General features: G+C 54.0%; 1 protein-coding gene across 1 annotated transcript in view; it reads right to left on the reverse strand.

Moving 5' to 3' along the window:
* Positions 1-2771: 2771 nt before the first annotated feature.
* The window catches only part of ADORA1 (adenosine A1 receptor), a 28536-nt gene continuing 16773 nt past the window's right edge, over positions 2772-14534 (reverse strand). Inside the window, exons 2-3 of the mRNA XM_009335102.1 lie at positions 3070-3745; positions 2772-3038 (exon numbers count right to left, since the gene is read on the reverse strand). Coding sequence (XP_009333377.1) covers positions 3112-3745 — 634 coding nt within the window. The 3' untranslated portion in view covers positions 2772-3038; positions 3070-3111. The remainder of the gene's footprint in view (positions 3039-3069; positions 3746-14534) is intronic.

Below are 14534 nucleotides of genomic sequence, written 5' to 3' on the forward strand. Positions count from 1 at the left end.
AAGTTGACTAAGCGCATCATTAACCAGGGTTCAGCACCACGGTGTACCTCCTCCGCCAGCACAACCTCCCTCTCGGGCTGATGGGTCTGGCACGTGGGTGAGGGCATCTCCCAGCCACGTGCCAGCTTGGTCATGGGGCCAGACCTCGGTCCTGCATATGCCAGAGAAAGGCATATCCCGGCAGGCCCTGGCACTGCAAACGTGGGTGCAAATCCAGCCTGGGCACCCGCAGATCTGAGCCCAGCCCGCCCTCGGTGCCACTGGAGAGCAAAGCCAGGCAGTGCCTATGGCTAAAATAGCTGACCCCTCTCTGCAGCCTCTCTCCTGCACAGTCCCTGTGCTTCGTCCCCGTCTGCCCCCAGTCACCTACTCTCCATGCCCAAGCTGAAGTCCATGGGGGTATTGCTGTTCCCAGGGGCTCAGCACCAGCACAGCACTGTCCACACCAGACATTGTTTCCACCATCAGAGGGCATTGTCGGATTAATTTTTATCCCAGCTGATGGTCAGGCTGGTTTATTGAGGTGGTTGGGGTTAGCGATGATGCCACCGGCGTGGAGGTTGCAGTCCAGCTGGCAGGTTGAGAGCAGGTCTTCCCCTGGCATGGTCACACCTGGCCTTGGACACTGATGGGGATGTCCTGGCCCCCTTGGTGTCCCTGGCATCTCAGCATGTGGCTTGGGGGACAGGGGCTGGGAGCGGTCTTGTTAGCCGGGGGTTTGCTAACACAGGGGAGAAGCAGCATCTCCAAGACTGTGTCATGCTGCACACTGTGCCCTTTCCAGACTCTTAATGCCATCCTACAGGGCAAAGACCATGATTATAACCCAGCAGGGGACCGGGGTGGGTAACAGCATCCACTTTTAGTGAGCTCTCCCCAGGAAAGGTCCAGAGAGCATGGAGTGGAAAAATCCACTAGATGTTTTTTCTGAAAGCAATCATTCACGTGCCTTTTAATTTATGAGCATCCCAGTCGTCAGGTTTCTGGGCACCTTAGCAAGGATCAGGCAGAAGCATCAGTTCCAGGAAAGCAGCCTCTTGCAGAAATAAGATGCAAGTGGGAATCAGACCTGTGCTCGGCAAACAGCAGCCCTAATCTGAGGCCAAGCTGCTGCTGTGCAAAGGGACCATGGGCATGGGGTAGGGGGGGTCCTCTCTGCGCTAGCCTGGGGTTGCAGCATCCTCAGGCACTACTGATAAAGGATTTTGGGTTCTTCACCTTGAGGAGGCTGAGCGGGTGTTCAGGACCCCTCCATCACGATGAGCCCGAAGGAAAGGATTTGCTCCTGTCCTTGCCATTGCTCTTCTGCTCTGCTCCTGTTTTGCCCAGTGTGGTCTGAGCCAGGAGCCTGGATATGGTATATTGAGGCCCTTGCAAAATGTGAGAGGCTGAGCCCCTCATCTCCTCTCTTTGCTGCCCTCCTCTTCCTCTCAGAGAAATGGAGGAATTCCCTCCAGGCTAAACACAGCTGGCTGCAGCAGTGGGAGAAGGGGACACCCAGCAGCCCCATTGCCTGTGCTACATGTGCACAGCATTGCTCTCCATAGCCAGCTAAAGAGCCACCCGTAAATCTCACCCATCCAAGGTCCTTTTCCTCTCTGCACCCTCTCCCAGCCCCTGCGGGAACTTGCTGCAGTCACTTTGCCCATTGGTGACGTCCGAGGGGCATGACCCTCCTGGGGCAGGGGAAGGGTCATAGAAAGTGTGTTTCCAATGGGAGGCTGGTGAACAAGGGATGCTGATAAGAAAAGAATCCCAATTAACTCAGATTAACTCTTCCCACCACCTCTTCAGCCCTGGAAGAGATCCTGCTGCAGAGCAGGGACTGGCAGTGTGGCTGCCAGCAGCCATGGGCAGCACAGAGCTGGGTGGGGGTGATGGTCCATCCCCAGCCACCCCCTCCTCAATGTGACCAACAACACACCCTGCCCATGGCTAAACCTGCGTGGGGCGGGGGGGAATGCCCCTGTGGCAGCATCAACACTGACACAGTGGCCTGCAGCCCTCCCCCACTTGCCCCCAAATGGGCGCAGGTGCCTCTCTGCTCCCCTGGGCCATGGAGGTGGCTGCATTAACCCACAAGGCTTGGGTCAAAAGGGTTTGGCTGCACAGTGGGGGTGGTAGGGAGTGACAGGGGAGAGATGAGAAAAAGGGGCTGGGAGACTTGCTACTGCCTTGCACAGAAGACAGGCAGGAGAAAAGAGGGAAAAATGACTTAAAGTGAAAGTGAAAGGAGAGAGAAGACACATGGAGGGGACACAGCTCCCTGGGTGTAGCTCGCAGGGGTGCTGGGTGCTGCTGGGGTCCATGGGGAGCCATCGGGGCAGCAAAGGGTACTTCTTGCAGAGTACTCTGGGGTTATGCTTGAGTTTCCTTTTCCCTCTACCTACCTCTCTGGTAGCGTTGAGAGTTGGAGACTGACCCTTTGCTCTGTGGGGATGGTGGGTTCATCACCCTGTGGGTGCTGGCATTGCCATGGGATGCCTTTTCCTATCTCTTCCCATGTCTCAGCCCAGCTCACCTCTCCCTGGTTATGGAAGGGAAAGAATGGGCTTGAAAGCTCCCAGCTTCAGAGCTGTAGAAATCACATTGCCCTGGGTTTTCCTGGTTCTCAGCAGCTTCACTCCCACCGGGGCACGCCTTTGCCCCAGTGCCCAGGTACCCCCATGGGCCCATGGATGGGGGGCCAGAGCGTGAGGTGCCCCCAGCATCACCGACTGCCACGCTCCAAGGAGCCAGAGGTCTCTATCAATGGCAGAGGACCTCCTGGGTGGTTTTTATCATTTCACTTTATTTGCATGAAGATAAACTGCGCCTTTGTCTGTACAATTTCTCCTTAAATACTTGGCAACCATTAAAAAAATGAAAAACAAAAACAAACAGGAAAAAAAAAAAGGAAAGGAACAGTGCAGGCTACAATATCAAAACAGTACGATGCTTGTGAATAAATAATCTCCTGGGGCAGCTGGGGGACACGGCTGTTCGGATTGCACAGGGCTGGCGAACTCAGCCTTTCCAGGTCCTCACCACCCCTTCCCCTGACAGCAGGAACTGTGGCCAGGTGGGGACTGGGCTGGGCACGGAGGACCCCTCTCTGATCTCTCCCAGCTCCTAGTTGCCCGTCTCGGCTGTGGTGGTCCTGGCGTTTTTGTTGGTTTTGCAGCAGAAATACTGGTTCCAGATCTGCAGGAAGGCTGTCCGGAACTTCTTTATCCTGAAGGCGTAGACGATGGGGTTCATGGCTGAGTTGCCGTGGGTGAGGAAGATGGCAATGTAGGTGAGGATGTGCGGCGTCTCGCAGGATGGGCAGAACAAGGTGATGCAGTTGAGGATGTGCAGAGGGAGCCAGCTGAGCGCAAAAAGGAAGAGGACCAGTGCTAATGACTTGGCGATCTTCAGCTCCTTCCCATAATACTTCTGGGGGTCGCTGGAGCTGGAGGAGACCTTCTTGTTGAGTTGCTTGCGGATGAGGTTGAAGACTTCCAGGTAGATGAGCAGCATCAGCAACAGGGGAGGCAGGACCCAAACGAAGAAGTTGAAGTACACCATGTACTCCATGCTGATGACCGTCTCAAACTGGCACTTGATGACAAACTCCGTGTGGCTGGCGTTCAGCTCCTGAGTCCTCCGCATCTTGTTCAGGTTGTTCCAGCCAAACATAGGGGTGAGTCCCACCAGAAAGGAGACGATCCAACAGCAAGCAATGGCCACTGCTGCCCGCCGGGGTGTCACCACGCTCTTATAACTGTGGAGGAGACAAAAACCGCAGGAAAGAATTAAACACAAGCAGGATGCTCTGCCTGGGGGTTAAGACTGCTCCACGTGGGGTGGCAATGCCCATGCTGAGATGGCAATGCTCCTCACTCCCTTGGCGATCGGTAACAGCTTGTCCTGATAGATGCGTTAACGGACTGGTTTCTCTGCTTGTGCCCTGGGGAACCTCACCCCGTCTCCCACCACCACCTCCAGCCCCAGAGGTGGACAGAGACCTCAGACATGATCCTGGAGCTCTGGGGGTTGATGCCAAGCCAGGAAATGCATTAGCAAATTGGATCGTGCCTGCGTGTTCCACCCTCATATCCGGAGGGGTTTCATGTCACTCCAGCAGCCCACCTTACATGTGAGCACCCTACACCCAGAGCAGCAGGTTACCCTTTCCTCCCCTCATGCAGCAGCCCTGCCAGCACCCTGTCCCAGACAATTCCCCCTGCGCCATGGGAGGAAATCGCCAGCAAAAGCATCCTCTGGGACCTGCCGGGCTGGAGGAAGGATCTGCCAGTGCTAATGGACCCCTGGGGAAGCTTCTGGGCACAGCCTGTTTCATTTCCTAATGTGCTGGGCTGATCGACAAAACCCTCTTTCCTAATGGGCTGGTGCCAAAGGATGGAGGAGGAGGAGAGCTGTGCTCTGGCTGGGCTCTGCTCCCTCCCTGATGGCACTGGGGAGCACACCGGGGCTGGGCTCGTCTCTCCAGAGCTCTCCAGGCGGGAAGCGGAGCCTGCTAGATTGATTTTTCCCCCCGGCCCTCAAAGGAAAGCTTCTCCTTGGAGGCCAAGAAGATTTGCAGCCCAAGTGTTATTGCTTTCCACTGGAGGGGGTGAACAAAGAACGTTTTTCTGACTGTTTGCTGGGTTTTTCAGTGATGCTGGTGTTAACCCGGCCATGGGGACCATGTGGAGGCAACTGGCAAACCTGGATCTCCATCCTGATGCATGTCTGGGAGCTGAGAGCTCCCTGCTGCATGTCTGCAGCTTTTGCCTGTGGTGAAAAAATGGAGCATTTTGGGGCTTTTTAATACAGCCAAGGACCCAAACCCACTCTCCCTCCCCCTTGAAGGTCCCTTTTCAAGGCCCATCTCATGGGCAAGGTGTCAGGGTGGGAACATGGAGGTGCACAGGGCAGAGGGAGGGACATCGGTCCCAGGAGTCCAGAGGGTCCAGAGCCATCGGTCCCTGACAGCTCTCCTGAATGAGTCCCCTCTGGTCTGGGGAAAGATTCCCAGGATCGCAGAGGCAGCCAGGTCCCGTGGGAAGGAGGTGGCAATGCAGGCTGCTCTTTCCTCTGAGATTCGAGGCTGGAGCTGGAGGGTGATTTATTCCTTGTGAGGAGGAGAGAGGGCAGGAGACCCTGAGAAAGGCGCAGGGCAGGGAGATCTGGGGCATGGGGAGGACGAGGGGTGGTGGGAGAGCACCAGTGTTGTGGGCCAAGCGAAGGAAAAAGCGGGGGAGGCCCATGGGAGCGGTGGGTGGCAGAGGGATACCGGAGGCTCCCATGAGGCTGTGTGCTGGGCTGTGCACCCCACGTCAACTCTGGGGAGGGCTGATGTGCCCTTCCAGCCGTGACACCCCACTCCCACATCCCCAGGCTCGATCAGCTCGGGGGGCTGACACTAGAAATAAGAGCACAAACCCCTCTGCTCTAGCTCCTTCCCTCTTTGCAATCCCTGCAAGCCATGTCCCATCTTCCCCACTCCTCAGGGTTTCTAGGGTCTTCTACTGATTTTGCTGAATGCACTGCCATCCCGGGTGCTCCCTGCCCTGCAGAGCTGTGCAACAGCCATCGCTGGAGAGACAAGGCTGCTGAGCAGCAGCGGTGCCACCGCGGTCCCCAGACACCCTCCCAGGGCATGCAGCCAGCACCCAGGCATGGAGCTGCTCCCAGAGCACCCATCCCTTCTCCCCATGCCTGTGTTGCGGGAGCACAAGGGACAGAGTGACCACTGAGACCCTCTTGTTAGTCATGAACCAGGGTCGGATGAAGGGGATGCAGTGTTCACTCTTGCAGCCAAAGCAGAGGAGATGGGGAATGGCTGCAGGGGGCCCAGCCGAGATGGTCCCGGCCCTCCGCAGCTCCAGAACATTGTGTGTTGTTGCAGATGGCTATCAGGACAGCTGCAGAGGTCATGCAGACCTCAGGTCCCTGGATGCACACAAGCTCACATGGTCCAGAGTGTATAACACACACATAGCAGAACAACTGCCCCACACACTGCTGACTGCTCGTCCACCTCCCCACTTCAGTGCATGTCCCTCCCACCTCCTCACTGCACATCTGTCCTCCTTGCTGCACATCCATCCCTCCTCACTGCACATCCATCCCTCCTCGCTGCAAATCCACCCCTTCTCAATACACATCCATCCCTCTTTGCCTCACGTTGATGCCCCCACCTCGCTGCACATCCATCCCTCCTCCTTGCTGCACATCCATCGCCGCCACCTCGCTGCACATGCCTGGCCTGACACACACAACAGTTCGAACATCAGGACCTGGCTCTCCCTGCTCCTTGCTTCACTTCGCACTGTGAGGCTTAAGTGTGGCACTGCAGAAGCAGCTGGCAGCTGAGAGCAAAGCCTGTCCGTGCATCCCCCTGCACGTGTGCACCACGGTCATGGGAACCATGGCTGAACCTGAAAAATCCATAGAAAACAGTAACATTTGGAGCTGGGGCTTTTGCTCCTTTTGCTCCTTCAAGCAACAAGCCAAGGGCAGAGGCAGCTGCAACACCCTGCAGGGAAACGTGCTCCTCGGGGGCTCACGCGTGCCCAATGTCCCCTGTCAGCCCTACATGGAGAATGACAAAAGCCATAAAATGACTCTGAGTTCCTCCTCCGTCCACCCCACAGGGTCTGACCATGCAGCTCTCATGGGGCTCAGCTGCTCTGAAGGCTGCAAACCCTACTTAAAGGAGGGAATGCAAGATCCCACCCAATGCTCAACCCCATGGCACAGGGCGTTTGGTGGGGGGCAATTAGCAGCGGGGTCAGGGACAGACTTTGCTCTTCCCATGTTTCTTCCTTGGTTATGCCATAAAGAAAAAGCCTTTCCTATTTACCTCATTTTGCATTAATATGATAGGGCTAGAGCTTGGGATGGGTCTGCGAGGCAGAAGCACTAGAAAATGCTGATAATGGCTCACAATTAATAAATAATCTTATTATTATCATCAGCATTGGAACAATTGCTAGAATCATTGCAATTTTATTACTACTGTTATTTTTATTAACAGCTGCGACTAAAACATCCATGATAATAGTCACCACCATTGTCATACAATTTGGGTTTGTTTCCTTTGTCTGTGGGGTTTTGAGCCTGACCATAATTGCTAGGTTTTCCTCCTGTCCTCCCTCACTGGCAGTTTTTGCCCCACAGAGATGGGCATCGCCCCAAGTCCTCCTGGATGCCCTGCCAAGGCCAGGCAAAAGGAGCCTGGAGGGAGCACAGCAACCATCCAGCCTCACTAATATGCCGCTGAAATGGGATGGGCAGGAGCTTTGGTTTGGTGTGGAATAAAAATGTCTTTGAGGTTTGGAAAATAATGCAAAGAGGCAAAATATCAATTATTGATAAAGTGCTGTTTGCATCCCCAGAGGAAGTGCAAGAAGTGATGGTTGGAGGCGGGGGCAGACAAATTGTCCCCAAAGGCTGTGCAGAGCTAACGGGGAGACATGGAGCAAGCTCCTCCAGGGAGAGATGCTGCCTTGCAATGGGATGCTCCGGGAGATGTTGCAGTCAAAGTTTCTTGGGCTGAGGATGGAGTCGCTGGGGAAAGACGTTGAGGCCTCTTTTCTCCAGGAGATCATGAAATGCTCCCCAGGTCCTTACCCCGAGGACACTATCCACCCTTCTTCCCTTTTGCTCATCATTCCCAGACTAGATTCAACTTCTTCTGCCACATCTTGATGTGGCCAGACCTCTGCATGCCTCTCCACTGCAGCCAAGGGAGCCCACCTCAGCCCAGGACAGGCTCTTTAGGTGTCTGGCATTGAGTGGGCAAAGCCCCCATGGCCGTCTGACATATCAGAACACATCTGAAAACAAATGGAGAGTGGTGTATTCATTGCGTTTCTATTGATTTGACTTTTGTCTTGGGGTCTGTCTCCCAAGAGGGATGAGGGCTCATTTCCTGGATCTCCAACCCATTTGGGTCAACCCAAATCTAACACTCACAAAACATCTCCTCTTGTTTTGGTTGAAAAAGCTTCAAAGATTCCAGGTCTGATTTGAATAGAATTTGTTTGTTTTTTAGTATTTCTGTGAACATCCTTTTTGTCCAAAAAATACTTGCAGTTGTCCAGCCAGCCCCAAGATGTGGCTTTGCTGGTCCTTGCTCTGGTAGGGTTTATTGCAGTGCAATTCCTGGGGAATTAATTCACTAATGAAGGCAGGCCATCGCTAATGAAATGAAGCTGGAGCCAACGTGGTAGGAGGAAAGGAGGCCAAGCTGACATGAAGCTCATCTGCATTATGAACGCAGCAAGGAAAAGCAGCCAGAGCATGTCCTGATCTAATTGAAAATCTCTAGACAAAAGTTCTTTGATCTCAGAGGATTTTGGTTTCTGCTCCTTTGTCCTGGCTGTGTCTTTGCTTCAGATCTTTCAGTGTCCTGGAGGCTGCTGGGTGGGAAAACTCAGATGTTGGTGTCCAAAGCTGCTCAGAAATGCAAAGCCGAGAAATGTGAAGTGGCATTCAGGTTCTGTGAGGGCCAATCTCAGCTGTGGCTCAGGGCTGGGATGAGGAGGTCCCTGGGCACCTGCACAAGGTGGGAAGTGCTGCAGAAGGGACACTGCGTGACAGAGGAACCCTAATCATGGCTCCTTTGCCACCTCTAACCTTGGACATGAAAAGTTTATTCCTTCTTCAATCTCTTGCTTTGGTTATTTTCCTCCTTCCCTTCAGATCTCTTTTGGGTTTCATTTAGGTAAAACCCCTAAGTTCAAAGTCTTGAAGGTTATCAAGGATTTGAAGGTGTATTAAAATGTCTAAAAAGGTCTGCCAGCATTGGATAAATGTCTCGGCACCAATGTCCCCCTTGCATCATTTGAGCGCATCTCCTATTTGTTCACATCCCTCCTATGTGACGGGAGCTTTGTGGCTCTTCGGGGTCAAACGCCAGCTGCTCAGCCCTTCACACCCCTGACAGCATCCATCCAACAACTGCAGCAAGTCGACGCTAGTGATGGGCCCGTGTTGTCTGCAAACACGGCTTGAGCTGTTGGATGGCTCCCACCATGAAGGCATTTCACACCCTCCTGCATCATCCTGGCAACTCTCAGAGCCAGGGTGGGGGTGACAGGTAGCAACGACACAACCGTGGAGGTGATGTGAGAAAGCATTTCCTGGGCAGAGGGGTGCTGACACTGTTTCAGCATGTTGCTCTCATGGTCACATCACTTCTGGTTTTCCACCTCGGAAGAAATGTGTGTTCGTGACCGCTGGTGGGTGCGTCGCCATGTGAACGGTGGCCTTGGGAGGGACAGATGTCAACCAACATCAGCCAAAGCTGGGAGCTGGATGGAGCTCTCCATGACAGCCTGTTCCTACAAATGCTCGGAAGGGAGGAGACTGGCCCTATCAGCATCACCTCTGGGATGCGTGGGGGATTATCCTGATCCCAAAATCCCAGACTTGTTGGTTGTCAGATGCCAGCTGGCAAGTAAAGATGTAAAAAACTGGTCCAAAACCCACGGAGAGTCTTTCAGGTAAGCCTTCTGCAGCAAGGACATTGGTGTTGGTTGGTGATAGAGCCCCTGTCCCGCACCAAAATAGCCCAGCAGCCTCCATCAGCACAGTATTTCCATCCTGACACCGATGTCCTACCACAGAGACACCTCCTAGTGCTCCAAAGGGACTGGGAGGACGCAAGGTGCCCTGTGCACTGTTCCCTCCCAGCACCTCTGGTTGGTTGGTCCGCAAGAAATTTGAGCTTTGGGAGGAACCTGAGAAGTGCCAGCAGGCCCCTGGGACAAGAGGGGACAGGGGGACATGGTGGGAGAGGACAGGCCAGGTGGCTGCAGCAGGGCAGTTTCCGCCGTCCTGGCCTCAGACTCCTCGCGTGACCTTGAGGAACTGATTTAAAAGGCGCTGAGGAGGAAAATCCCCACCTGGCACCGTACCCACATCTGTTTGCTTAGGGTGAGCGAGAGCTCAGCTGGAGGGGAGTGTCGGGTGAGGACAACGTTGGCTTTTCTACAGGTCACACTTTCGGTGGGGCTGCAGCGAGTTCCCACAACAGGAGAGGCAGGAACAGACATCTTTTACCCACCACTCATGCGGATGGGGCTGCATCCCAAATCTCTACCTAGAACCTCTCTGGCACCCATCGAGACAGAGCCCAGGTCAGGGCTGCCCTGCTCCCATCATCACCAGCTGCCCCAGCCTGGAGCACGCACTGGGACACCCAGGGGACTGCGGGAGAAGGGTGCTCAGTGCTCCCTGAGCCGTGTGGTGCAAGAAGAGGTGGGGGCAGGAGGTCCAAACCTGGGAGTCTGCGAGGGGGTCCAGGGGTGGATGTCCCCAGTGGGTGCCAGGTCCTCCCTGCCACGCTGCTGTGAGTCCCCCTGTGTGCAATGAGCCATAATTTCAGAGGTCACAGCTGGCACCACAGCCGGAGCAGCGCCTTGCAGAGGGGCAGGGCAGAGCAGGGCTGGGACAACCCCACTGAGAGTCAGAGAAGGATTTTCTCACTGTATGGTGTCCTTTCTGCTTGGCATCAGCCCTACGAGCAGCTGGCACCTTTCTAAGCCCTATAGCTCAGCCCACACAAGGTGACCTGGATTCGGAGTAGCTTGGCACCCCAGGCTCACCAGAGAGAGGAGCTGGGCATGACCAACCTGCTTCTTTGAGGACCTCTGCTCCCAAAACACTTTGGGCCTCCTCCACTGCAGCAAGAGGAGACGGCACCACACCACGAGGCTGCTTAATGCAAACCTCGCCCAAAGCCACCATGAGAGAGGCTGAAAGCATGTGCATGGGGGTGTATAGATCCATAAGTTCACTGGGTTGTGTGCATCCCACTGAAGTTCCTCCTGGTCCAATCTGTGTCCAGGGTTTGGTTTTACCATCCTAAAATGGTAGCTCTCTGCCTAGGAATTATTCTGCAACAAGTGACTGCGAAGTGCAAGTGGCTACAGCTGGGCAAAGCAGCTGGCAAGTCCACCGAATGTTTCTAACCGCTTTTAATAGCCAGTAATTCTTTAATGGATAAAGGCCAGGGTGATTATGAGGCTTATGAGAACAAATCCATCCTGCCAAAATTGACTGGTCCCCACACACCAAGACACAGCGTCTCCAGGGCTTTGGTGAGTGCTTTGTTTAGCGGTGGGTGAAGCTGGAGCTGGCCACAGCTCCAGCAAACAGCAAGAAAGCGACAGAAAAAGGTTTTGCGCTTTGAGCTTTGTCAGAGCAGGTTGTGCAGGGACCTGTACCATTCGCAGCCCTCCTGGACCCCAGACAGGGTCTGGGGAGGTGCTGCTGCCTTGGTGTGGGTTCAGGCTGCCCTGACACATCTCCTGGCACCTTGGAGGCACGCTGGGTTCCCTGAGGCCTGCAGAGGGGTGTGGGCACATCCAAAAGCAGCCCTAGGGACACAAACATCCCTACAAGAAGTAGGGGAAATAAGGTAGAAAAGGGCTTTATGGGCTAAAATGCCTCAAAATGGGGAATGATGTTTCTACAGGGCAGCCAGGCTGTGCCAGGGTATTGTCACCCCAGACTGGCACAAAACATGAGTCTCTCAGGGATGTCCATCCAGGGGATGGCTACAAGTGTGGGAAGAGGTGTCCTCCCCTGGCTCCAGTGGTCCACGGCATGGACCCAGAGGCCGGACACATGCCCCCACCTCTGCTGCTTTCTTGATGCCATCAGCCCCAGTGGGACCAAGCCTCAAAGCACACATCACAGCTCAGCCCACCTTGAGCTTGGTATCTCCCGTGGGGCAGCATCACCCACAGCCTCATGAGGCTGCTTAAGGGCTTGTTTCCCTGCTCCCCAATACTCATACACACACCCACACTGGCCACCTGGTTTTTGAGTCTAAACCTACCATATTTTGAGTTCGAGCTAGAGAATTGAGTTATATCTTTGCCTGCTGAGCCAAAGAAACTTGTCTTATCCCCAGTCCCTGGGATGTTAGGAGAAGCCACAACATCACACCAGCCTGGATGGGTTCATTGCCAAGCAGTTGCACGCCCCTCCTGGCCTCGATGGAGAAGTAGCTGCTGGCTGGATCTCTGCAGCCTGCTTCATTCCAGATGTCTGTGCCGCTGGACTGCCCGGGCTCTGGTGGTGAATCACAACCCACCTTTGGGAACAAACCACAGGCTTCCAGTAACTGCAGAGCTTCTTTCAGATCACTTGCCCAGTTGTCCTCATCTCAGAGGTGGGATGTGATTCACCTCCCCAGTGGCTCCACTGTGGACCAGTGCCAACGGCTTCCCCTCGGGCATCCCAGCGGCTCCCACTGCGACAGGATGCTGCAAGGGGAAGGGAGAGCACGGGTGGGCTGGAGATCGCGGGGAGGGGGGGTGGAAAGTATGGGGACCTCGCACACGTCTTTCCCCTTCAGGGTCTGCCCCGGGTGTGGAGGAGACACTGCTGTTGTCCAAAGAAGGCAAAGGAGCGCGTGTCGTCCGCCGCTGCTCAATGAGAAGGGCAATTTTTCTCACATCTTTCAAGCAGCATCCTTCACCCCAGCAGCAAATATAAATCCTTTGTGCACATACAGTTAATCTTGTTTTCAAACTGGGCTTGGTTTACAGCCTGTGGCTGGATCCTGACACGTTCAAGTGCTGCGTAAGCAGCAATTCTTGGCAAGGACCACTCACCCAATGCTCAACCCCCTCATCCCAAATGTGGGTGGGTGGGGGTCAAGCTGGGGATGCCCAGGGCATCCGATGCCTGATGGAAATGATAATCTGATTTGTGCCTATCGGGGAGTGCTGCCCTCTAACACCAGGCAGACCCTTCACGACCCAAGTGGAGCTGTGAGACCGCCTGATGCTGTGGGCAGCACCAAGTGCATCCAAGGGTGCTGAGTGCCTGCACTGGGGTGGCCATGCTCTGGATGTGTCACCCTCCTGCTGCCATGTGACAGTCCTAAGAGTGTACCCAGTGTCCCTGGTCAATGGGGTGCAAGTTGCACTGAGTCATAGATTTGCACCCAGGCAGCTCCAGGGCTCCCTCCCAGCTCCACCATGTGTGGTCACAGCCCTCCAGGATTTTCCTGGATCGTTGGCTTCTCCCTCCAGGATCCCGAGGTAAGTGGGAGGGAAATGATTTAACACTATTGGCAACGGCTGCAAAATCATGAAACGAGCTGCAGAACCTCAGAACTTGGGGAAAAAAATGTAATGTTCTTGTCTTTTGGCTCCTGGTTTCAGGCAGCAGCATTTTTGAGCATTTCTCCGCAATGCAAAGCATGAGAAGTGCTGCTTTAAAAGAGAAAAGAAACAGAAGTAGAGATTCTTCTGTAGCACCAGGACTTTGGGAATTAGGGCACATAGAGAGGAACAGCCCAGTCCCTAAGAGATGAGGGTGAAATTATGAAAGTTGGCCACATTGCTGATGGACAACGTGATGGGCATGATGGACTTGTTTTCACTGTTACCCCTGTGCAATAAATTTACTGGACATTTTTAGTGTCTAAACAGTTTTGTTGTCAGAAATTTGGTGTGCAACAGACGGGGCACATCTGTCCTCAAAGGGGGAAAAGGATCTTTGCATAGGAGTTAGCAGGGCTCATTGAAAGAGCTTTAAACTAGATTTGAAAGGGGAAAGGGATAAAACCAGGCTCGCTAGAGATAAGCCTGGGAATGGCACGCCAATGTTTGAGAGATGGTGTGCTAGCGAGGTCCTTCAGTCTGCTGTCTCAGTGGAGGTAGGGAATGGAGATCCATGTGGCAGCAAAGACGCAAGAGTTATGGATGTGTTAGAAACCACGGAAGTGCCTGAGAATGGTCACGTAGGAATTAGGGTATCTTCCCCCAAAAGGGTGGTGGGATCAATAGCCCAACTGAAGTGCATCTACACCAATGCACGCAGTGTGAGCAACAAACAGGAGGAGCTGAAAGCTACTGTGCATCAGGAAAACTATGATATAGTTGGCATCACAGAAACACGGTGGGATGACTTGCACAACTGGAGCGCTGCAGTGGATGGCTATAAAATCTTCAGAAGGAGTAGGCAAGGAAGGAGAGGCAGTGGGGTAGCCCTGTACGTTAGGGAGTGTTTTGATTGTCTAGAACTTAATGATGGTGATGATAGGGTTGAGTGTTTATGGGTAAGAATCAGGGGGAAGGCCAACAAGGCAGATATCATGGTGGGAGTCTGTTATAGACAACCCAACCAGGATGAAGACGCAGACAAAATATTCTATAAGCTAGGAGAAGTCTCACAATCTCTAGCCCTTGTTCTCGTGGGGGACTTCAACTTACCAGATGTCTGCTGGAAACACAATACAGCAGAGAGGAAACAGTCTAGGAGGTTCCTGGAAAGTGTGGAAGACAGCTTCCTCACACAGCTGGTGAGTGAGCCAACTGGGGAAGGCGCCCCGCTGGACCTGTTGTTTGTGAACAGAGAAGGACTTTTGGGTGATGTGATGGTTGGAGGCTGTCTTGGGCACAGCGATCACAAAATGACAGTTTTTGATTCATGGAGAAGTAAGGAGGGGGATGAGCAGAACTGCTACCTTGGACTTCCAGAGGGCAGGATTTGGCCTGTTTAGGAGACTGGTTGACAGCGTCCCTTGGGAGGCATTC

This window comes from Pygoscelis adeliae, unplaced genomic scaffold (genome assembly GCF_000699105.1).
Source record: "Pygoscelis adeliae isolate BGI_AS28 unplaced genomic scaffold, ASM69910v1 Scaffold472, whole genome shotgun sequence".
Lineage (NCBI taxonomy): Eukaryota > Metazoa > Chordata > Aves > Sphenisciformes > Spheniscidae > Pygoscelis > Pygoscelis adeliae.